This window comes from Mustelus asterias, chromosome 11 (assembly GCF_964213995.1).
Source record: "Mustelus asterias chromosome 11, sMusAst1.hap1.1, whole genome shotgun sequence".
Taxonomy (NCBI): Eukaryota; Metazoa; Chordata; class Chondrichthyes; order Carcharhiniformes; family Triakidae; genus Mustelus; species Mustelus asterias.
Window position 1 is genome coordinate 1,753,473 of NC_135811.1, and position 25,668 is coordinate 1,779,140.

A 25,668-nucleotide genomic window follows, 5' to 3' on the forward strand; every position below is an offset into this window, starting at 1 on the left:
TCATTATCTAAATTAACGAGTATCCCCCAGCAAGGAAACCCAAACCACTCTGATTCTCAGTGACTCCAAACTCGCTGCCTCAGGACAACTCGGGAGATTTCCCACTGTCATCCACACTCCAAGAACAAATAGTTTCAAATTAAAATTACCAGCACGGGGTTAGATACAGAGTAAAGCTCCCTCTACACTGTCCCCATTAAACACTCCCAGGACAGGTACAGCACGGGGTTAGATACAGAGTAAAGTTTCCTCTACACTGTCCCCATCAAACACTCCCAGGCCAGGTACAGCACGGGGTTAGATACAGAGTAAAGCTCCCTCTACACTGTCCCCATTAAACACTCCCAGGACAGGTACAGCACGGGGTTAGATACAGAGTAAAGCTCCCTCTCCACTGTCCCCATCAAACACTCCCAGGACAGGTCCAGCATGGGGTTAGATACAGAGTAAAGCTCCCTCTACACTGTCCCCATCAAACACTCCCAGGACAGGTACAGCACGGGGTTAGATACAGAGTAAAGCTCCCTCTACACTGTCCCCCATCAAACACTCCCAGGACAGGTACAGCACGGGTTAGATATAGAGTAAAGCTCCCTCTACACTGTCCCCATCAAACACTCCCAGGACAGGTACAGCACGGGGTTCGATACAAAGTAAAGCTGCCTCTACACTGTCCCCATCAAACACTCCCAGGACAGGTACAGCACGGGTTAGATACAGAGTAAAGCTCCCTCTACACTGTCCCCATCAAACACTCCCAGGACAGGTACAGCACGGGGTTAGATACAGAGTAAAGCTCCCTCTACACTGTCCCCATCAAACAATCCCAGGACATGTACAGCACGGGGTTAGATACAGAGTAAAGCTCCCTCTACACTGTCCCCATCAAACACTCCCAGGACAGGTACAGCACGGGGTTAGATACAGAGTAAAGCTCCCTGTGCACTGTCCCCATCAAACACTCCCTGGACAGGTACAGCACGGGGTTAGATACAGAGTAAAGCTCCCTGTGCACTGTCCCCATCAAACACTCCCAGGACAGGTACAGCACAGGGTTAGAAACAGAGTAAAGCTCCCTCGACACTGTCCCCATCAAACACTGCCAGGACAGGTACAGCACGGGGTTAGATACAGAGTAAAGCTCCCTCTGCACTGTCCCCATCAAACACTCCCAGGACAGGTACAGCACAGGGTTAGATACAGAGTAAAGCTCCCTCTGCACTGTCCCCATCAAACACTCCCAGGACAGGTACAGCACGTTGTTAGATACAGAGTAAAGCTCCCTCTACACTGTCCCCCATCAAACACTCCCAGGACAGGTACAGCACGGGGTTAGATACAGCGTAAAGCTCCCTCTACACTGTCCCCATCAAACACTCCCAGGACAGGTACAGCACAGGGTTAGATACAGAGTAAAGCTCCCTCTACACTGTCCCCCATCAAACACCCCCAGGACAGGTACAGCACGGGGTTAGATACAGAGTAAAGCTCCCTCTACACTGTCCCCCATCAAACACTCCCAGGACAGGGACAGCACGGGGTTAGATACGGAGTAAAGCTCCCTCTACACTGTCCCCCATCAAACACTCCCGGGACAGGGACAGCACGGGGTTAGATACAGAGTAAAGCTCCCTCTACACTGTCCCCATCAAACACTCCCAGGACAGGTACAGCACGGGGTTAGATACAGAGTAAAGCTCCCTCTATACTGTCCCCATCAAACACTCCCAGGACAGGTACAGCACGGGGTTAGATACAGAGTAAAGCTCCCTCTACACTGTCCCCATCAAACACTCCCGGGACAGGGACAGCACAGGATTAGATACAGAGTAAAGCTCCCTCTACACTGTCTCCATCAAACACTTCCTTCGAATGCAGTTAGCAAAAACACCGAGCACCTTTGTAAAAGTCTGAGGAGTGATAGCACACTGAGTGGTTGAGGATAACTCAGACTGAGAGTTTCTGTCCGGCCACTTCATCCAGGGTTGATTGATTTTTTGATTTGATTTATTATTGTCACATGTATTAACGTACAGTGAAAAGTGTTGTTTCTTGCACGCTATGCAGACAAAGCATACCGTTCATAGAGAAGGAAAGGAGAGGGTGCAGAATGTAGTGTTACAGTCATATAGGGTGTCGAGAAAGATCAACTTAATGCGAGGTAGGTCCATTCAAAAGTCTGACAGCAGCAGGGAAGAAGCCGTTGTTGAGTCGGTCGGTACGTGACCTCAGACTTTTGTATCTTTTTCCCGAAGGAAGAAGGTGGAAGAGAGAATGTCCGGGGTGCGTGGGGTCCTTAATTATGCTGGCTGCTTTTCCGAGGCAGCGGGAAGTGTAGACAGAGTCAATGGATGGGAGGCTGGTTTGCGTGATGGGATTGGGCTACATTCACAACCTTTTGTAGTTCCTTGTGGTCTTGGGCAGAGCAGGAGCCCAGACCAAGCTGTGATACAACCAGAAAGGATGCTTTCCATGGTGCATCTGTAAAAGTTGGAGAGAGTCGTAGCCGACATGCCAAATTTCCTTAGTCTTCTGAGAAATCTATCTGTTTATGGCCTGGTTTCAAAGTGTTGTCTGTAACACTCTCGTGAAGAGTTATGGGATATTTGACTATGTTAAAGCTGATATATGAACACACATTTTCCTATTATAACGCTCTGATATATTAGCATCACCTGTAATAGTAAACCAGCCAGCAATAGGAGCTGAGTAATGTGGTACTGTACACTGACAGTGATGCTATCCACTGTGACACAGACGGTAGCTATACTGCACCCTGTGCTACATAGCCCCCAGCGTGCACCAACTCATCTTGCAGGGGTTTTATTTGGCGGTTACGAGGGGTACATTTCAGCCTGTGTATTGTGTTGGGATTCTCACTGACCCGAAATTTTCCATCTTCGGTCAAATTCCCGTCTTGCTGAAGCGGGGGGAATTTGCTTTGACAGACTCGGCTGCTTCCCAGGGGGATATCCATGGACAGGGACAGAGGAAAGGCCTGCAAACAATCTGCCCTGGAGCCCGGAAACGATCAACACTCGCTTCCTCCTGTACACCCGGCAGAACCCAGATAATTACCAGGTAGAGACACCTTCACCCAGAGCCGGCTCAGAAAGGCAGTCACCAGCCCCCAGAGAAACAATTAGCAGCAACTGGACTGTGGAGTGCACATCTGTAATGTGACTTAATACTCCCTCAGTACTGACCCTCTGACAGTGCGGCACTCCCTCAGTACTGACCCTCTGACAATGCAGCACTCCCTCAGTACTGACCTTCTGACAATGCGGCACTCCCTCAGTACTGACCCTCTGACAGTGCAGCACTCCCTCAGCACTGACCCTCTGACAGTGCAGCACTCCCTCAGTACTGACCCTCTGACAGTGCGGCACTCCCTCAGTACTGACCCTCTGACAGTGCGGCACTCCCTCAGTACTGACCCTCTGACAGTGCGGCACTCCCTCAGCACTGACCCTCTGACAGTGCAGCACTCCCTCAGCACTGACCCTCTGACAGTGCGGCACTCCCTCAGCACTGACCCTCTGACAGTGCGACACTCCCTCAGCACTAACCCTCTGACAGTGCGGCACTCCCTCAGCACTGACCCTCTGACAGTGCGGCCCTCCCTCAGCACTGACCCTCTGACAGTGCGGCACTCCCTCAGTACTGACCCTCTGACAGTGCGGCACTCCCTCAGTACTGACCCTCTGACAGTGCGGCACTCCCTCAGCACTGACCCTCTGACAGTGCGGTACTCCCTCAGCACTGATCCTCTGATAGTGCAACACTCCCTCAGCACTAACCCTCTGACAGTGCGGCATTCCCTCAGCACTGACCCTCTGACAGTGCGGCCCTCCCTCAGCACTGACCCTCTGACAGTGCGGCACTCCCTCAGCACTGACCCTCTGACAGTGCGGCACTCCCTCAGTACTGACCCTCTGACAGTGTGGCACTCCCTCAGTACTGACCCTCTGACAGTGCGGCACTCCCTCAGTACTGACCCTCTGACAGTGCGGCACTCCCTCAGCACTAACCCTCTGACAGTGCGGCACTCTCTCAGTACTGACCCTCTGACAGTGCGGCACTCCCTCAGTACTGACCCTCTGACAGTGCGGCACTCCCTCAGTACTGACCCTCTGACAGTGCGGCACTCCCTCAGTACTGACCTCCTGACAGTGCAGCACTCCCTTAGCACTGACCCTCTGACAGTGTGGCACTCCCTCAGTACTGATCCTCTGACAGTGCGGCACTCCCTCAGTACTGACCCTCTGACAGTGCGGCACTCCCTCAGCACTGACCCTCTGACAGTGCGGCACTCCCTCAGCACTGACCCTCTGACAGTGCAGCACTCCCTCAGCACTGACCCTCTGACAGTGCGGCACTCCCTCAGTACCCACTCTTTGACACTATTTGTCGGGTGACAGTGTCACCCCTGTTCCGCTGACCACAGAAATCAGCTGCCTGTAAACAAACTGTTTGCTTGGGAATGCTTCACCCAGGTTCACATGTTTCTGGAGGGGAATCATTTCGAATCTGATTCTGAAGGAGTTTCTTGTTTTTTTTAGGAAATTAGCGGAATGGTTCCTGAGACAGTGAACATTTCAAACTTCAACATTCATCAGAGATCCGTCTTTGTCATCCATGGATACCTGGAAAATGGAGATGTCAGCTGGGCTGTAGATCTGTGCAAGGTGTGATCAGGGGGGATCTGTGCAAGGTGTGATCAGGGGGGATCTGTGTGAGGGGTGATCAGGGGGGGATCTGTGCAAGATGTGATCAGGGGGGATCTGTGTGAGGGGTGATCAGGGGGGATCCGTGCAAGGTGTGATCAGGGGGGATCTGTGTGAGGGGTGATCAGGGGGGATCCGTGCAAGGTGTGATCGGGGGGATCTGTGTGAGGGGTGATCAGGGGGGATCTGTGCAAGGTGTGATCAGGGGGGATCTGTGCAAGGTGTGATCGGGGGGATCTGTGTGAGGGGTGATCAGGGGGGATCTGTGCAAGGTGTGATCAGGGGGGATCTGTGCAAGGTGTGATCAGGGGGGATCTGTGCAAGGTGTGATCAGGGGGGATCTGTGCAAGGTGTGATCAGGGGGGATCTGTGCAAGGTGTGATCAGGGGGGATCTGTGCAAGGTGTGATCAGGGGGGATCTGTGCAAGGTGTGATCAGGGGGGATCTGTGCAAGGTGTGATCAGGGGGGATCTGTGCAAGGTGTGATCAGGGGGGATCTGTGTGAGGGGTGATCAGGGGGGATCTGTGCAAGGTGTGATCAGGGGGGATCTGTGCAAGGTGTGATCAGGGGGGATCTGTGTGAGGGGTGATCAGGGGGGATCTGTGCAAGGTGTGATCAGGGGGTATCTGTGCAAGGTGTGATCAGGGGGGATCTGTGCAAGGTGTGATCTGGGGGGATCTGTGCAAGGTGTGATCAGGGAGGATCTGTGTGACGGGTGATCAGGGGGGATCTGTGCAAGGTGTGATCAGGGGGGATCTGTGCAAGGTGTGATCAGGGGGGATCTGTGCAAGGTGTGATCAGGGGGGATCTGTGTGAGGGGTGATCTGGGGGGATCTGTGTGAGGGGTGATCTGGGGGGATCTGTGCAAGGTGTGATCAGGGGGGATCTGTGTGAGGGGTGATCAGGGGGGATCTGTGTGAGTGGTGATCTGGGGAGATCTGTGTGAGGGGTGATCAGGGGGGATCTGTGCAAGGTGTGATCAGGGGGGATCTGTGTGAGGGGTGATCAGGGGGGATCCGTGCAAGGTGTGATCAGGGGGGATCTGTGTGAGGGGTGATCAGGGGAGATCTGTGCAAGGTGTGATCAGGGGGGATCTGTGTGAGGGGTGATCTGGGGGGATCTGTGTGAGGGGTGATCTGGGGGGATCTGTGTGAGGGATGATCTGTGTCTGGTGTGATCTCGGGATCTGTGTACCGTGTGATCTGGGATCTGTGTTCAGTGTGATCTGGGATGTGTGTTCAGTGTGATCTGACACAGTAGAAACCGGGAAACATTTGGAGCTTTTAAGAAATGTACAACAATAATTATGGGTGCTTTTAATATACATGTCAGCCGGATTAATCAAATTGGCAAGGGCAGCCGCAAGGGAGAGTTCATAAAGTGTATTCGAGATTGTTTCTTGGAGAAATATAGTGTCGAACCAACCAGGGAGAAGGTTGTTTTGGGTTTAGTATTGTGTGATGAGATGGGATTAATGAATGGTCTTGCAGTAAAGTCTCCTCTGGGGAAGTGTGATCACAGCATTGCTTGAAATACAAATTCAGATGAGGGCAATAAAGGTGAGTCCTCCCGCATGTTCTGGTGTTAGACCAAGGTAATGACACAGGTATGAGGAATGATTCAGCCCTAGTGGACTGGGCTGGAAGACTAAAGGGTCGGACAGATGACAAACAGTGGCAGGTATTTAAGGAGATATTCAATTCCTCCCAACTGAAATATATCCCAGAGAGGAACAAAGATTGTAAGAGGGGAAATGTATCTGGGGCTAAGCAAGGAGGTTAATGATAACATAAAAGCAAAACAAAGGCAGACCGTATTGCAAAGGTCAGTGGCAGGCTGGAGGATTGGGAAACTTTTAAAGACCAACAAAGGGTTACTAAAAAAGTAATAAAATGAACAAAGGTAAAGAAATCTAATGAAAATATAAAAACAGATCGCAAATCCGTTCAATAAGCAAAGAGGAATATAAAGAGGAACGAGTAGCTAAAATCAGCGTTGGTCCCTGAGAGGGCGAGAAAGGGGAGTTAATAATTTTTAAAATTATTCCTGTATGGAATCTGGGCATCACTGATTAGAGCAGCATTTATTGCCTATCCCTAATTGCTCTTGAGAAGGTGGTGGTGAGCTGCCTTCTTGAACCGCTGCAGCCCATATAGTGTAGGTACATCCACAGTGCTGTTAGAGAGAGTGTTCCAAGATTTTGATCCAGCAACTGTGAAGGAACAGTGATATATTTCCAAGTCAGGATGGTGAGCGTTTTGTGCCTTGTAGATGGTGGACATGCTTTGGGGAGTCATGAGGTGAGTTACTCGCTGCAGGATTCCCAGCCTCTGACCTGCTCTGGTAGCCACGATATTTATACGGCTGGGTTCAGATCAGTTTCTGGTCAATGGTAACCCCAGGATATTGATAGTGGGGGATTCAGTGATGGTAATGCCATTGAATGCCCAGGTACAATGGTCAGATCCTTTCTTGTTGGAGGTGGTCACTGCCTGGTACTTGTGTGGTGCAAATGTTACTTGCCACTTGTCAGCCCAAGCCTGGATATTGTCCAGATCTTGCTGCATTTGAACATGGACTGCTTCAGTGTCTGAGGAGTTGTGAATGGTGCTGAACATTGTGCAATCATCAGCGAACATCCCCACTTCTGACCTTATGACGGAGGGAAGGTCATTGATGAAGCAGCTGAAGATGGTTGGGTCTAGGACACTCCCCTGAGGGACTCCTGCAGAGATGTCCTGGAGCTGAGATGACTGACCCTCCACAACCACAACCATCTTCCTATGTACCAGGTATGACTCCAACCAGCGGAGAGTTTGTCCCCGATAACCATTGATTCCAGTTTTGCTAGGGCTGTCGATGTCAAGGGCTGTCACTCTCACCTCACCTCTGGATTCAGCTCTTTTGTCCATGTTTGAACCAAGGTCATAATGAGGTCCAGAAGGCATTTATAAGGTGCCGCACAAAAGGTTCATACCCAAGGTCAGTTCACATGGGATTCGGGGTATTTTATTATCTTGGATAGAGGATTGGCTAAACAACTGAAAGCAGAGTCAGGGTAAATGGGTACTTTTCTGCTAGGCAAGATGTAACTAATGACGCAGAGTTCAGTCCTCGGGCCCCAACTATTTACAATCTACATTAATGACTTGGACACAGGGATAGAAGGCTCTGTAGCCAAGTTTGCAAATGAACTGAAGTAGATGGGATCGTAAGTTGTGATAATGAATAAGAAAGTTAGAAATAGATCTGGATAGGTTAGGCGAGTGGGCCAAAATGTGGCAGATGCAATTTAACGTGAGTAAGTGTGACGTTTTCCATTTTGGTTGGAGGAATAAAAAGGCGGTGTGCCGCAGGGATCAGTGCTTGGTCCTCTGCTCTTTGTGATTTTTATTAATGACTTAGAGGAGGGGGCTGAAGGGTGGATCAGTAAATTTGCTGATGACACCAAGATTGGTGGAGTAGTGGATGAGGTGGAGGGCTGTTGTAGGCTGCAAAGAGACATAGATAGGATGCAAAGCTGGGCTGAAAAATGGCAAATGGAGTTTAACCCTGATAAATGTGAGGTGATTCATTTTGGTAGGACTAATTTAAATGTGGATTACAGGGTCAAAGGTAGGGTTCTGAAGACTGTGGAGGAACAGAGAGATCTTGGGGTCCATATCCACAGATCTCTAAAGGTTGCCAGTCAAGTGGATAGAGCTGTGAAGAAGGCCTATAGTGTGTTAGCTTTTATTAACAGGGGGTTGGAGTTTAAGAGCCGTGGGGTTATGCTGCAACTGTACAGGACCTTGGTGAGACCACATTTGGAATATTGTGTGCAGTTCTGTTCACCTCACTATAAGAAGGATGTGGAAGCGCTGGAAAGAGTGCAGAGGAGATTTACCAGGATGCTGCCTGGTTTGGAGGGTAGGTCATATGAGGAAAGGTTGAGGGAGCTAGGGCTGTTCTCTCTGGAGCGGAGGAGGCTGAGGGGAGACTTAATAGAGGTGTATAAAATGATGAAGGGGATAGATAGAGTGAACGTTCAAAGACTATTTCCTCGGGTGGATGGAGCTATTACAAGGGGGCATAACTATAGGGTTCGTGGTGGGAGATACAGGACGGATATCAGAGGTAGGTTCTTTACGCAGAGAGTGGTTGGGGTGTGGAATGGACTGCCTGCAGTGATAGTGGAGTCAGACACTTTAGAAACATTTAAGCGGTTATTGGATAGGCACATGGAGCACACCAGGATGATAGGGAGTGGGATAGCTTGACCTTGGTTTCAGATAAAGCTCGGCACAACATCGTGGGCCGAAGGGCCTGTTCTGTGCTGTACTGTTCTATGTTCTATGTTCTATGCAACTTATTGTCTAGATGGAGAGAAACTTCAAAATACTTTGGTACAAAGGGATTTGGATGTCCTCATGTATGAATCGCAGAAAGTTAATATGCAGGAGCAGCAGGTACATCTGGATATAAATTGTCCCATTGGGAAGACGCAGCATGGGTTCATGAAGGGAAGGTCAAGTTTGACTAATTTGGTGGAATTCTTTGAGAACATTACATGTGCAGTGGACAATGGGGAACCTGTGGATGTGGTGTATCTGGATTTCCAGAAGGCATTTGACAAGGTGCCACACCAAAGACTGCTACATAAGATAAAGGTGCACGGTGTTAGGGGTAATGTATTAGCATGGATAGAAGATTGGTTAACTAGCAGAAAGCAAAGAGTGGGGGTAAATGGGTGTTTTTCTGGTTGGTGATCAGTGACTAGTGGTGTGCCTCAGGGATCAGTATTTACGATTTACATAGATGATTTGGAGTTGGGGACCAAGTGTAGTGTGTCAAAATTCGCAGATGACACTAAGTTGGGTGGCAAAGCAAAGTGTGCAGAGGACGCTGAAAGTCTGCAAAGGGATATAGATAGTCTAAGTGAGTGGGCGAGGGTCTGGCAGATGGAGTACAATGTTGGTAAATGTGAGGTCATCCATTTTGGTAGGAATAACAGCAAAATGGACTGTTGTTTAAATGGTAAAAAATTGCAGCATGCTGCTGTGCAGAGGGACCTGGGTGTCCTTATGCAGGAATCTCAAAGAGTTGGTTTGCAGGTGCAGCAGGTAATTAAGACGGCAAATGGAATTTTGTCCTTTATTGCTAGAGGGATGGAGTTTAAAAACAGCGAGGTTATGTTGCAGCTGTATAAGGTGCTGGTGAGGCCACACCTGGAGTACTGTGTACAGTTTTGGTCTCCTTACTTGAGAAAGGATATACTGGCACTGGAGGGGGTGCAGAGGAGATTCACTCGGTTGATTCCAGAGTTGAGAGAGTTGGCTTATGAGGAGAGACAGAATAGACTGGGGTTATACTCATTGGAATTCAGAAGAATGAGGGGAGATCTTATAGAAACATATAGGATTATGAAGGGAATAGATAAGATAGAAACAGGGAAGTTATTTCCACTGGTGGGTGAAACTAGAACGAGGGGGCATAGCATCAAAATAAGGGGAAGCAGCTTTAGGACTGAGTTGAGGAGGAACTTCTTCACACAAAGGGTTGTGAATCTGTGGAATTCCCAACCCAGTGAAGCAGTTGAGGCTACCTCATTGAATGTTTTTAAGGCAAGGATAGACAGATTTTTGAACAGTAAAGGAATAAAGGTGAGTGGGCGGGTAAGTGGAGCTGAGTCCATGTAAAGATCAGCCATGATCTTATTGAATGGCGGAGCAGGCTCGAGGGGCCAGATGGTCTACTCCTGCTCCTAGTTCTTATGTTCTTATGTAATAACTAAGGAAGGTAAATGAAATTTTGATATTCATTGCTAATGTAATACAGTATAAAAGTAAGGTGGAGCTGTTATATAGGGCATTGGTGAGGTCGCATCTGGAGTACTGCGCATAGCTTTAGTCTCCTTACTTGAGGAAGGATGTCGATGCATTACAACCAATTCCAAGAAGGTTCACTATATTGATTGCAGGGATGAAGGACTTGTCTTATGAAGAGAGATGGAGCAGTTTGGCCACAACCCACTGGAGTTTAGAAGAAAACATAAGAACATAAGAACATAAGAAATAGGAGCAGGAGTAGGCCATCTAGCCCCTCGAGCCTGCCCCGCCATTCAATAAGATCATGGCTGATCTGACGTGGATCAGTACCACTTACCCGCCTGATCCCCATAACCCTTAATTCCCTTACCGCTCAGGAATCCGTCCATCCGCGCTTTAAACATATTCAGCGAGGTAGCCTCCACCACCTCAGTGGGCAGAGAATTCCAGAGATTCACCACCCTCTGGGAGAAGAAGTTCCTCCTCAACTCTGTCTTAAACCGACCCCCCTTTATTTTGAGGCTGTGTCCTCTAGTTTTAACTTCCTTACTAAGTGGAAAGAATCTCTCCGCCTCCACCCTATCCAGCCCCCGCATTATCTTATAAGTCTCCATAAGATCCCCCCTCATCCTTCTAAACTCCAACAAGTACAAACCCAATCTCCTCAGCCTCTCCTCATAATCCAAACCCCTCATCTCCGGTATCAACCTGGTGAACCTTCTCTGCACTCCCTCCAATGCCAATATATCCTTCCTCATATAAGGGGACCAATACTGCACACAGTATTCCAGCTGCGGCCTCACCAATGCCCTGTACAGGTGCATCAAGACATCCCTGCTTTTATATTCTATCCCCCTCGCGATATAGGCCAACATCCCATTTGCCTTCTTGATCACCTGTTGTACCTGCAGACTGGGCTTTTGCGTCTCATGCACAAGGACCCCCAGGTCCCTTTGCACGGTAGCATGTTTTAATTTGTTTCCATTGAGATAGTAATCCCATTTGTTATTATTTCCTCCAAAGTGTATAACCTCCCATTTATCAACGTTATACTCCATTTGCCATATCCTCGCCCACTCACTCAGCCTGTCCAAATCTCTCTGCAGATCTTCTCCGTCCTCCACACGATTCACTTTTCCACTTTTCCACTTATCTTTGTGGAAACATATCTAATTGAGGTTTATAAAGTGCTAAAAGGAAGTGACAGGATAGACATAGAACAGATATTTCTCCTTGTTGGACAGTCTAGAATGAGAGGCCAAAGTTTTAGGCTTAAGGGCCGATAGATTTACAACAGAAATTAGGAGGAATTGCTTCACTTAAAGGATTGTGAATCTGTGGCATTCTCTCGCCCAGAGTGCAGTGGACGCTGGAACACAAAGAAATTTAAGGAGGAGATGGATAGGTTTTTAATTAGTAACGGGTTGAAGGGTTATGGGGAGCTGGCAGGAAAGTGGAGATGAGGCGGAAATGAGATCAGCCATGATCATATGGAATGGCGGAGCAGGCGCAAGCGGCTGAACTGCCTACTCCTGCTCCTTAGTTCTTATTCTCTTATCTGTGTAAAGTGTGATCTGGGGATCTGTTTATGGTGTGATCTGGGGATCTGTGTGAGGTGTGATCTGGGGATCTGTGTGAGGTGTGATCTGGGGATCTGTGTGAGGTGTGATCTGGGGATCTGTGTGAGGTGTGATCTGGGGATCTGTGTGAGGTGTGATCTGGGGATCTGTGTGAGGTGTGATCTGGGGATCTGTGTGAGGTGTGATCTGGGGATCTGTGTGAGGTGTGATCTGGGGATCTGTGTGAGGTGTGATCTGGGGATCTGTGTGAGGTGTGATCTGGGGATCTGTGTGAGGTGTGATCTGGGGATCTGTGTGAGGTGTGATCTGGGGATCTATGTATGGTATGATCTGAAGGATCTGTCTAAGCTGTGATCTGGGAGATATACTTATGGTGTGATCTGGGGATCTGTGTCAGGTGTGATCTTGGGATCTGTGTATGGTTTGATCGGAGGGATCTGTTTAAGTTGTGATCTGGGAGATATACTTATGGTGTGATCTGTTTAAAGTGTGATCTGTGATCTGTGTAAGGTGTGATCTGGGGATCTGTTTAAGGTGTGACCTGGGGGATATGTTTAAGGTGCGATTTAGGGGATCTGTTTATGTTGCGATCTGAGGAATCTGTTTAAGGTGTGACCTGAGGGATCTGTGTAAAATGTGATCTGGGGATATGTGTAAGATGTGATCTGGGGGTCTATTTATGGTGTGATCTGGTTGATCTGTTCATGGAGTGATCTGGGGGATCTGTTTATGGTGTGATCTGGTAGATCTGTTTAAGGTGTGATCTGGGGGATCTGTGTGAGATGTGATCTGGGGGATCTGTGTAAGGTGTGATCTGGGGATCTGGTCATGGTGTGAGTTGGGGATCTATTTATGGTGTGATCTGGGGATCTGCTTAAGGTGTGATCTGGGGGATCTGAGTCACCAAATTAACTTTGGGCTTTGTTTTGTCCTCTTTGAGGTGATTCTGCAAGTAGATGATGTGAACTGTATCTGTGTTGATTGGAGAGGGGGTTCCCAATGTTCGTTCAGCCAAGCTGCTCAGAACATCCGTGTGGTGGGAGCAGAAGTTTCATCTTTTCTAAATACCTTGAAGGTGAGTATTAAACTGCATTCTTAACCCTATAGAATAGGAGCAGACACCCTATAGAATGGTGACTACTAATCAGACAGAACAGGAATAACAACCCTATAGACTCAGGGATAATCACCCTAAAGAACAGATGGTAGGCATCCTATAGGACAGGAATAATCAATGCAACAGAAGCAATGATCCGGTAGTATAGGGCCACCTGCTTGATAGAGCTGGGGTATGATCACCCTATAGAATGTAGTGTTGTGGGAAAAATCCACCAGTAGTCAGACTTCGAGATTCAGAAAATACGATTTATTAAATGGAGCTCCATGGAGACAAGGCACATTGGTCTGTAGCAAACCTTCTCTCAATTGTATGCCGGGAGCGGTTCAATTTTATACCCTTTACACAATGGGTAAACCGGTGATTCGAACATTATCACATTGTTTAAGTGAGTACAAGTATTTAACATTTTATGAATGGGTACATTTCCCCATGTTTACAAGAGTACAAACAGGGATAGACATTTAGCATTTTATGAATGGGTACATCTCCTTATGTCTGTATCTATCAATGGCTAGTTTCGTCTCGTTCAGGTGCTAATCGGTTCCCTCGCATTCATATTTCCTGCCTTCCTTTAACATTAATCTAAGCTCTTTGTTTTGGGGTTTCCTTATCTTAAAAGATGTCTTGACCCTTGGCTTCCTGAGGTGTTTGTTTGCTATGAGTCACTGTCTGTGATTTGGAAATGGCTTGTCTGTTAGGTTTTTCTGAACAGCAGGAGCCTGTGTCTGCTCTTTTGGCTTTCCCAGTTAACCCTTTATGTGCCAGGCAGCCATTTTAGAGTGTGCTTTCTTGTATTGCCATTTTAGAGTGTGCCCCCCTTGTATTTTCCCCCTTACAGTAGGATAAAAGTAATCACCCGATGGATCACCATGAGAACCTTAGCAAACCAGCTGATTATCTTAGAACATAGAACATAGAAAAGCTACAGCACAAACAGGCTCTTTGGCCCACAAGTTGCGCCGAACATGTCCCTACCTACTAGGCTTACCTATAACCCTCTATCTTACTAACTTCCATGAACTTATCCAAAAGTCTCTTAAAAGACCCTATCGAATCCGCCTCCACCACCACTACCGGCAGCCGATTCCACGCACCCACCACCCTCTGAGTGAAAAACTTACCCCTAACATCTCCTCTGTACCTACTCCCCAGCACCCTAAACCATTTCAGTCCTGGGTAAAAGCCTCTGAGAATCCACTCTATCAATACCTCTCAACATCTTATACACCTCTATCAGGTCACCTCTCATCCTTCGCTTCTCCAAGGAGAAGAGACCGAGCTCTCTCAACCTATCCTCATAAGGCATGCCACCTAATCCAGGCAACATCCTTGTAAATCTCCTCTGCACCCTTTCTATGGCTTCCATATCCTTTCTGTAATGAGGCGACCAGAACTGGGCACAGTACTCCAGGTGCGGTCTGACCAGGGTCCTATACAGCTGCAGCATTATCTCCCGATTTCGAAACTCAATTCCTCTATTGATGAAGGCCAGTATTCCATACGCCTTCTTAACCACAGCCTCCACCTGCGACGCTGCTTTGAGCGTCCTAAGAACCCGGACCCCAAAATCCTTCTGATCTTCCACACTGCCAAGCATCTTATCGTTAATATTATATTCTTTCATCCTATTCGACCTGCCAAAATGAACCACCACACACTTATCTGGGTTGAAGTCCATTTGCCACTTCTCCGCCCAGTCTTGCATCTTATCTATGTCTCGTTGCAACTGCTGACATCCCTCTACACTATCCACAACACCTCCAACCTTTGTGTCATCAGCAAACTTGCCAACCCATCCTTCCACTTCCTCATCCAGGTCATTTATAAAAATCACAAAGAGCAAGGGTCCCAGAACAGATCCCTGGGGCACTCCACTGGTGACCGACCTCCATGCTGAAAAAGACCCATCTACAACCACTCTTTGCCTTCTGTGGGCAAGCCAGTTCTGAATCCACAAAGCAACGTCCCTTTGTATCCCATGCCCCTTCACTTTCTCAATAAGCCTTGCATGGGGCACCTTATCAAACGCCTTGCTGAAATCCATATAAACTACATCTACCGCTTTTCCCTCGTCTATGTGTCTCGTTACATCTTCAAAAAATTCAATTAGGCTCGTAAGGCATGATCTGCCCTGGACAAAGCCGTGCTGGCTATTTCTGATCATACTATTCCTCTCCAGATGTTCATAAATCCTGCCTCTCAGGATCTTCTCCATCAACTTACCAACCACTGAGGTTAGACTCACCGGTCTATAATTTCCCAGGCTATCTCTTCTCCCTTTCTTGAATAACGGAACCACATCCGCAATCCTCCAATCCTCCAGAACCTCTCCTATCTCCATTGATGACGCAAAGATCATCGCCAAAGGCTCAGCAATCTCTTCCCTCGCCTCCCACAGTAACCTGGGGTACATCCCATCCGGTCCCGCCGATTTATCTAACTTGATGCTTTTCAAAAGCTCCAACACATCCTTTTTCCTAATGTCCACATGCTCAATCTTCTCAGTCCACTGCAAGTCTGCACTGCAACTATCAAGATCCTTTTCCACTGTGAATACTGAAGTAAAGTATTCATTGAGTACCTCTGCTATTTCTACCGGTTCTATACAGACTTTCCCACCGTCACATTTGATAGGTCCTACTCCTTCACATCTTATCTTCTTGCTCTTAACATACTTGTAGAATGCCTTGGGGTTTTCCTTTATCCTGTCTGCCAAGGCCTTCTCATGACCCCTTCTTGCTCTTCTAATTTCCCTCTTAAGTTCCTTCCTACTGGTCGTATACACTTCTAGATTTCTAACATTACTTCGCTCCTTGAACTTTTTGTCGGCTTTTCTTTTCTTCTTGACTAAATTTGTTGCAGCTTTCGTGCACCATGGTCCCTGTAACCTACCATAACTCCCCTGTCTCATTGGAACGTCGCTGTGCAGAGCTCCAGACAAATTTTCCTTGAAAATTTGCCACATTTCTTCTGTACATTTCCCTGAGAAAACCTCCTTCCAATTTATGCCCCTAATTTCCTGCCGTGATGAGGGGTCACGGGCTCAAGGTGAGAGGGGCGAGGTATAACTCAGATATCAGAGGGACGTTTTTTACACAGAGAGTGGTGGGGGCCTGGAATGCGCTGCCAAGTAGGGTGGTGGAGGCAGACACGCTGGCATCGTTTATGACTTACCTGGATAGTCACATGAGCAGCCTGGGAATGGAGGGATACAAACGAATGGTCTAGTTTGACCAATGACCGGCACAGGCTTGGAGGGCCGAAGGGCCTGTTTCCTGTGCTGTACTATTCTTTGTTCTTTGTTCTAATAGCCTCATAATTGCCCTTACTCCAAATAAACACTTTCGTAGCTTGACTGATCCTATCTCTCTCCAATGCTAATGTAAAGGAGATTGAGTTATGATCGCTATCTCCAAAATGCTCTCCCACTGAGAGATCTGACTCCTGCCCAGGTTCATTCCCTAATACCAAATCAAGTACAGCCTCTCCTCTTGTCGGCTTATCCACATACTGAACACGCCTAACAAACTCCTCCCCATCTAAACCCCTTACCCTAGGGATATTCCAACCGATTTTTGGATCTCATTGGATAATAACCCCTATTGAATAGATTAAATTAAAAACCCATTGAACAGAGTGAATAAAGCTCATGGATTTTAGATGAGAGGCTCCTTCGGTTATAGTCTGGAATTAGACAGTAAGTTAGGTTCATGGACGAAAAGAAATTGGTTTAGGTTGGAGGGTCACAGTTTTTTTTTTATTTTTATTTTTTATTTTTTTATTTATTTATTTATTTATTTTTTTTTAACTGGTCGGTGCAACATCGTGGGCCGAAGGGCCTGTTCTGCGCTGTAATGTTCTATGTTCTATGTTCTATGTTCTAAGTGGTTGGATGAGGTGGTGAAGGGACAAGTGGTCAGGCGCAATGAGTCATCTGCTCCCTGAATCCAATTCCTTCTCCCACAATATTGTCACGCGCTGGGTGGGGAAACAGAAGGAGAGTTCACACATAGGAATAGGAACCCTCCCCTTAAAACTCGCAAATTCACTTCGACTACCCGTGGATTTACCTTCCTGCTGCTTTTCTGCCTCAGAGTGACTACAATTACCCCGTGTCTGACGTGTACTTGGTGGGACACAGTCTGGGTGCTCACACTGCAGGCGAAACCGGAAGACGGAACCCAGGCATCGCCCGTATTACTGGTAATTCATTCCATCATCATGTTCCAAACTAGCACAATCTAGCCATTCAGCGGCAGTCAAAGAGAAAGAGTTAGACCAATGGAATCCCATATAGTGGGAATCAAAGACAAAGACTTTGGCCCATTTAGATTGGATATAGTGGGAGTGAATTGGATTGGGTTTATTTATTTTGATATCATTCACTGTGAGTTTGTTTATTTATTCATTCACGAGATGTGGGTGTCTCTGTCTCGTCCAGCATTTATTGCCCATCCCTAATTGCCCTTCGGAAGGTGGTGGTGAGCTGCCTTCCTGAATCGCTGCAGTCAATGTGGTGTAGGCACACCCACAGTGCTGTCAGGGAGGGAATTCCAGGACTTTGACCCAGTGACAGTGAAGGAACGGCTGATATATTTCCAAGTCAGGATGGTGAGTGACTTGGAGGGGAACCTGTGAGTGAATGGGGATGGAATTCTATTGGGTGGGAGTGAATGAGGTGAAAGTGAGTTAGCCACCTGGTATTTCCTGATGTCTTTAAATGTTCTAATGATGATCTTGAAAAACAATTCATGGATCCCAGAATTATTCCGTAGGGCTTGATCCTGTGGAGCCGTATTTTCAAAACACTCCACCTGAAGTCCGACTGGATGTCACTGATGCATTGTTTGTTGATGTGATTCACACGGATGGCTCAACCAAATTCCCCAGTATTGGTAAGTACCATCTCCAAAACCTGGGAGATATGGAATGATAAACTCTGGGGTTAAATCAGAGACAGGACAGACTCTGGGGTTAAATCAGAGACAGGACAGACTCTGGGGTTAAATCAGAGACAGGACAGACTCTGGGGTTAAATCAGAGACAGGATAGGCTTTTGTGGAGCCACTGGGTCAGGGAAAGAATCACTCTGAGATGTCCTGAAGGGGCTGGAGAAAGGAACAGTCTGGGACTGGGGAATTAGAGCTCCCAGGAACAAGAGATGAAAAGAGTCTTGAGAATAAAAGACAGGGAGACAGAAAGTTGGAGAGAGTGAGCTAGAAAGAGTAAGTGAATGCATGAGACAAAGAATAAAACAGAGAAACAGAGGAAAAGAGTAAAGGATAGAACAAGAGAGGGCCATCAGATCCAGAGAGAGAGAGAGAGAGAGGAGGGGTGGTGGTTGGTGGTGACTGAGAGACCTGTGGATTGAGCTTTTATAAGGACACACGGCATAGGAACAGGAATAGGCCACTCGGCCCATCGAGCCTGCTACACCATTTAATACGGTTATGCCCGATCTCGGGCTATAACTCTATTTCCCCGCCCCCTTCCCATATCCCTTAAATCCCTGAGAAATCAAAAATCGGTCTATCTCAGCCTTATATATATTCATTGACGGAGCAGCCACAACTCTGTGGAGAATTCCAAAGATTCTCCTCACCTCAGTCCTAATTTATCGCCCCCTACCCTGAGATTGTGCCCCCGTGTTTTAGATTCCCCGCGGGGAGAAACTATCTCTGAGCATCAAGTCTATCAGCCCCTTCAGATTTTGTTGGTTTCAATGAGGTCACTTCTGATTCTTCTAAATTCCGGAGAATATAGACTTAATGTACTCAGCCCCACATCATATGGCAGCCCCCTCACCCCAGGGACCAACCTAGTGAATCATTGCAGTACCTCCCCCAATATAAATTCCCAAATGTGGAGACCAAAACTGTACACAGTATTCCAGCTGTGGTCTCAACAAAACCCTTACAACTGGAACAAGACATCTTTATTCTTGTGCTCCAACCCCCTCGCAGTAAAGACCGACATGCCATTTGCCATCTGCGTGCCGACTTCCTGCGTTCCTTGTCTGAGCTCAGCTAAATCCCTCTGAATATCAACACTTACAAATTTCACACCTTATAAAAAATATTCAAAGAGAAAGGGGGCAATGTGGAGTGAGGGCTGTGCAAGGCGGGGGAGTGGGGAGGGTGAGGGTGAGGGCTCACAATGGCAGGCAAAGGGGCGGAGGGTGGATGAGGACGGTGAACAATGAATGGAAGGCAGAGGGAAGACCGAGAGAAGGAGAGCTGGACCCTGACCAGGCTGGAAGGAATGCTCACAAACACGGGGTTTGTTATTTATTCATTCGTGGGACATGAGTGTTGCTGGCTGGCCAGCATTTATTGCCCATCCCTAGTTGCCCCTGAGAAGGTGGTGATGAGCTGCCTTCTTGAATCACAGTAAGAAGTCTCACAACACCAGGTTAAAGTCCAACAGGTTTATTTGGTCGCACAAATAAAGACACAAACTCAATTTACAAAATAATGGTTGGAATGCGAGTCTTTACAGGTAATCAAGTCTTAAAGGTACAGACAATGTGAGTGGAGCGGGTGTTAAGCACAGGTTAAAGAGATGTGTATTGTCTCCAGCCAGGACAGTTAGTGAGATTTAGTGTCTTTAGTGTCCTGTTTGTGAACAGAACTCCCACTCACCTGTTGAAGGAGCAGCGCTTCAAAAGCTTGTGGCTTTTGCTACCAAATAAACCTGTTGGACTTTAACCTGGTGTTGTGAGACTTCTTACTGTGTTTACCCCAATCCAACGCCGGCATCTCCACTTCTTGAATCGCTGCAGTCCATGTGCTGTGGGTTGACCCACAATGCCGTTAGGGAGGGAATTCCAGGATTTTGACCCAGCGACTGTGAAGGAACGGCGATATATTTCCAAGCCAGGATGGTGAGTGGCTTGGAGGGGAACTTGCAGGTGGTGGTGTTCCCAGGTATCTGCTGCCCTTGTCCTTCTAGATGGAAGTGGTTGTGGGTTTGGAAGGTGCTGTCGAAGGATCTTTGGTGAACTGCTGCAGTGCACCTTGTAGATGTACTGGAATGGCACATGGTTACTGGAAGGGGATGCACACAGACTCTGGGACATGGGATGTTAGAGTGAAACATCAGGGAAGCTTCACAACAAAACTAAACACGTCGGGGCTGCGGTGCTTTGTGAAGATTAATGTCGTCCATCGTCCCCTTTGGAAACGGGAACTATGTATAAGTTCAGGGGCTGGCAGACAGGAGTCAGAGAGGGCAGACATTCCTGCTGTGAAATGGGAAGGAGTTACAGATGGCTGGCAGTCCAGGGGCAATGTGGCGCTCACAGTCTGAAGTCAGAGAGAGGAGATAATGCCGCAGGAGCGATCATTGGGAGCACGGTGTACCCCAGCAGCAGGGGGGAGGGGAGGGCTGTGTGCTCCAATAGAAAAATACACAGCTTGGTGTACAGAACTGCACTACAGTCGATCTCTCTCAGCATGGCGGGCTCCGTACTGGGCTGCAGAGGATATAGTCACAGCCTGTAGACAGGGAACACATAATGGGGGGGGGGGGGTATGTGAAACACTCATGGGGGAGTGGGGGGTTGTAAGTTCATTGGTGCACACAGCCTCCAGCTGGGTGGGTACAGGTCCATGTGAGACATATTTATTTATTTATTAGCGTTTCACATAGGCTTACATTAACACTGCAATGAAGTTACTGTGAAACTTCCCCAGTCGCCACACTCCGGCGCTTGTTCGGGTACGCTGAGGGAGAATTTAGCACGGCCAATCCACCTAACCAGCACGTCTTTCAGACTGTGGGAGGAAACCCACGCAGACATGGGGAGAACGTGCAGACTCTGCACAGACAGTGACCCAAGCCAGGAATTGAACCCGGGTTCCTGGTGCTGTGAGGCAGCAGTGCTAACCCACTACGCCACCAATGGGCACCTCACAGGTGATGGGCCCCAGTGTGTCAATGTCCATCACCACAATGACAGGATCCAGTATCAGTGGGGGAGACTGGAAAATGAAAAGCATCGCTTCTACCTGCACATTGTGGGCTCCGGGTAAACCTGAGGCACACAGTCAGGGAGGGTCAAACTCCATCGTGTAAGAGAGGGTGTACAACAACCACCTCCACACTCAGGAAAAATGGTGTCTTCCTAAATCAAAGGTAAGATGGGTTCTGTATGGGAGGAATGTGATGAAGTGTGGGAGGACCGTTAATCTGGGCTCTGGGGCTCCTTCTTGGAACATGTCACTTGTTGGTGCTTTTACAGTGGACAGGGTGCAGGTCAATTATACAGAACTCAGAGTCTGACCAGGAGGTTACCTGAACGCTGGTTAGGCCACATTTGGAGTACTGCGTCCAGTTCTGGTCGCCGCACTACCAGAAGGACGTGGAGGCGTTAGAGAGAGTGCAGAGAAGGTTTACCAGGATGTTGCCTGGTATGGAGGGTCTTAGCTATGAGGAGAGATTGGGTAGACTGGGGTTGTTCTCCTTGGAAAGACGGAGAATGAGGGGAGATCTAATAGAGGTGTACAAGATTATGAAGGGTATAGATAGGGTGAACAGCGGGAAGCTTTTTCCCAGGTCGGAGGTGACGATCACGAGGGGTCACGGGCTCAAGGTGAGAGGGGCGAAGTATAACTCAGACATCAGAGGGACGTTTTTTACACAGAGGGTGGTGGGGGCCTGGAATGTGCTGCCAAGTAGGGTGGTGGAGGCAGGCACGCTGACATCGTTTAAGACTTAACTGGATAGTCACATGAGCAGCCTGGGAATGGAGGGATACAAACGATTGGTCTAGTTGGACCAAGGAGCGGCACAGGCTTGGAGGGCCGAAGGGCCTGTTTCCTGTGCTGTACTGTTCTTTGTTCTCTTTTGTTCTTTGAGGTAACAGCCAGTCAGATTTCTAATTATGTGCTTTGAAATGGATAAACACAACTCAATAGTCTCATGCCAAATTTGGGTAAGCTATTCAATCGAAGACAGGAATGCAGCCTCGCAGAGTGAGGGCGAGAGTGAAGGGAGTACAGCCCCCCCAGTTCTGCCATCCCATCAGTGACAGGGAGTCACAGGTTAACAATGAACACCATTCAACTGTGACCAATTATCCCCCTCAGACTCCAGCCAAGGAGAGGTACAACGCAGCTCACTGCTCCACACACTCTCTCACAGAGCGCACCATTGGACTGCTGAAGATGGGATTCAGATGCCTGGACCACTCTGATGGCTCTCTACAATACTCAGCGCAGCGGGTTTGCTGCAGCATTGCAGGTTGCTGTGCCCTTCACAATCTGGCAATGCGGAGAGGTGAGGCCCTGTCAGAGGGTGACCTGGAGGAGGAGGAATCCTCCTCGGAAGATGAAGAGAAGGTGCAGGAAGCCCAGGGGGCCGCTGAGGGACAACATGAGCACGCTGATGCCATGGAGGAGGAGAGGCATGGGAGGCGTGCCCGGGACACACTCACAGCTGGAATGTCCCAAGAGGAGTGAAACTCAGCCTGATCATCAGGAGACATCTCCTCGAGCTCTCCGAGCTCTTTCCTGATTTGTGAGGGAATAGTCGAGCCATCGCTGTGATGACGCGTTCTGCATTCACACTTGGGCCCTAAGTGCTCCCGACTCACTCGGGTCAGATCTTAGCCGTGGTTATCGGTCACAGAGTGATGCTCACTCTGTCAACTTAAAGTCCAGCTAGGAAGAACAGCGATGTAAGTGAAGAGCTACACCATCGACAGTGCGATTGAGCAGCATCTGCTCAGCAATAACCTGCTCAGTGATGCCCAGTTTGGGTTTCGCCAGGGTCACTCAGCTCCTGACCTCATTACAGCCTTGGTTCAAACATGGACAAAAGAGCTGAATTCCAAAGGTGAGGTGAGAGTGACAGCCATTGACATCAAGGTTGCATTCAACCAAGTGTGGCATCAAGGAGCCCTCATGAAACTGGAATCAATGGGTATCAGGGGGAAAACTCTCCGCTGGTTGGAGTCATACCTGGTACATAGGAAGATAGTTGTGGTTGTGAAGGTTCAGTCATCTCAGCTCCAGGACATCTCTGCAGGAGTCCCTCAGGGTGGTATCTGAGGCCCAACCATCTTCAGCTGCTTCATCAATGACCTTCCCTCCGTCATAAGGTCAGAAGTGGGGATGTTTGCTGATGATTGCACAATGTTCAGCACCATTCGCAACTCCTCAGGTACTGAAGCAGTCCATGTTCAAATGCAACAAGATCCGGACAATATCCAGGCTTGGGCTGACAAGTGGCAAGTAGCATTCGTGCCACACAAGTGCCAGGCAATGACCATCACCAATAAAAGACACTCTAACCATCGCCCCTTCACACTCAATGGTGAAACCATCACTGAAACCCCCACTGTCAACATCCTTGGGGTTACCATTGACCAGAAACTCAACTGGACTCACCACATAAACACAGTGGCTACAAGAGCAGGTCAGAGGTTGGGAATCCTGCGGTGAGTAACTCACCTCCCGACTCCCCAGAGCCTGTCCACCATCTACAAGGCACAAGTCAGGGGTGTGATGGAATACTCCCCACTTGCCTGGATGGGTGCGGCTCCAACAACACTCAAGAAGCTCAACACCATCCAGGACAAAGCAGCCCCGCTTGATTGGCACCACATCCACAAACATCCACTCCCTCCACCACTAACGCTCAGTAGCAGCAGTGTGTACTATCTACAAGATGCACTGCAGCAATTCACCAAAGATCCTTAGACAGCATCTTCCAAACCCACAACCACTTCTATCTCGAAGGACAAGGATAGCAGATACATGGGAACACCACCACCTGCAAGTTCCCCTCCAAGCCACTCACCATCCTGACTTGGAAATATATCGCCTTTCCTTCACAGTCGCTGGGTCAAAATCCTGGAATTCTCTCCCTAACGGCATTGTGGGTCAACCCACAGCACATTGACTGCAGCGATTCAAGTAAGCAGCTCACCACCACCTTCTCAAGGGCAACTAGGGATGGGCAATAAATGCTGGCCAGCCAGCGACGCCCATGTCCCACAAGTGAATGAAAAAAAGACCTAAGGATGTGAACATGGCCATGAAGGAAATGGGGCCCAGGGTAGGGCTCTCATCCCAAAGAACATTCTTGGTTTGGGGCACTAACATTTGGGAAGCCTAGATGTGTGGATGAGGACTCCTCAGCTATTGCTATCCTTTGAGGGCCCTGGATTGGGAAATCACCCATCATACTCTCTGAGTAAAGAATTACACCCAGCTCCCTGACAACCCATAAGGATCCGCCACGCATTTTCACTGAGGGTAACATCACATGAATGTTAATCTTAAAACTGAGTGTGAGAAAGGTTAAAGCTCAGAATGTGAGGTGATGCATTTTAGTAGATTGAACCAGGGCAGGACTTACTCAGTTAATGGTAGGGCGTTGGGGAGAGTTACAGAACAAAGAGATCTAGGAGTACAAGTTCATAGCTCCTTGAAAGTGGAGTCACAGGTGGATAGAATGGTGAAGAAGGCATTCGGCATGCTTGGTTTCATCGGTCAGAACATTGAATACAGGAGTTGGGACGTCTTGTTGAAGTTGTACAAGACATTGGTAAGGCCACACTTGGAATACTGTGTACAGTTCTGGTCACCCTATCATAGAAAGGATATTATCAAACTAGAAAAAGTGCAGAAAAGATTTACTAGGATGCTACCGGGACTTGATGGTTTGAGTTATAAGGAGAGGCTGGAGAGACTGGAACTTTTTTCTCTGGAGCGTAGGAGGCTGAGGGGTGATCTTATAGAGGTCTATAAAATAATGAGGGGCATAGATCAGCTAGATTTTCAATATCTTTTCCCAAAGGTAGGGGAGTCTAAAACTAGAGGGCATAGGTTTAAGGTGGGAGGGGAGAGATACAAAAGGGTCCAGAGGGTGGTGAGTGTCTGGAACAAGCTGCCAGAGGTAGTAGTAGAGGCGGGTACAATTTTGTCTTTTAAAAAGCATTTAGATAGTTACATGGGTACGATGGGTATAGAGGGATATGGGTCAAATGCGGGCAATTGGGATTAGCTTAGTGGTTTAAAAAAAAATGGCCCATTGGACAAGTTGGGCTGAAGGGCCTGTTTCCATGCTGTAAACCTCTACGACTCTATTAAGAGCATTTCAAAGATGCAAAGCACAATGCTTACATCTGACCATTACACTCACATAGCCTTGGAGTGATTTACAAAAATTTATTCACCGTAACCCTGAGGACCATAGAATCCCTACAGTACAGAAGGAGGCCATTCGGCTCATCGAGTCTATACCGACCACAATCCCACCCAGACCCTATTCCCATAACCCCATCATCCTGTGTTGAGTTTCTTGAGTGTTGTTGGAGCTGCACCCATCCAGGCAAGTGGGGAGTATTCCAGCACACTCCTGACCTGTGCCTTGTAGATGGTGGACAGGCTTTGGGGAGTCTGATCCTTGTGGAACTCCATTAGTA

At 48.2% G+C, this 25,668-nt stretch overlaps 1 protein-coding gene across 1 annotated transcript in view; it reads left to right on the top strand.

Moving 5' to 3' along the window:
* The window catches only part of LOC144500305 (inactive pancreatic lipase-related protein 1-like), a 63,066-nt gene that overhangs the window by 2,577 nt on the left and 34,821 nt on the right, over nucleotides 1–25,668 (top strand). Inside the window, exons 3-7 of the mRNA XM_078222993.1 lie at nucleotides 2,927–3,081; nucleotides 4,563–4,688; nucleotides 13,056–13,190; nucleotides 17,330–17,438; nucleotides 18,011–18,130. Of these exons, the coding sequence (XP_078079119.1) occupies nucleotides 2,927–3,081; nucleotides 4,563–4,688; nucleotides 13,056–13,190; nucleotides 17,330–17,438; nucleotides 18,011–18,130 (645 nt within the window). The remainder of the gene's footprint in view (nucleotides 1–2,926; nucleotides 3,082–4,562; nucleotides 4,689–13,055; nucleotides 13,191–17,329; nucleotides 17,439–18,010; nucleotides 18,131–25,668) is intronic.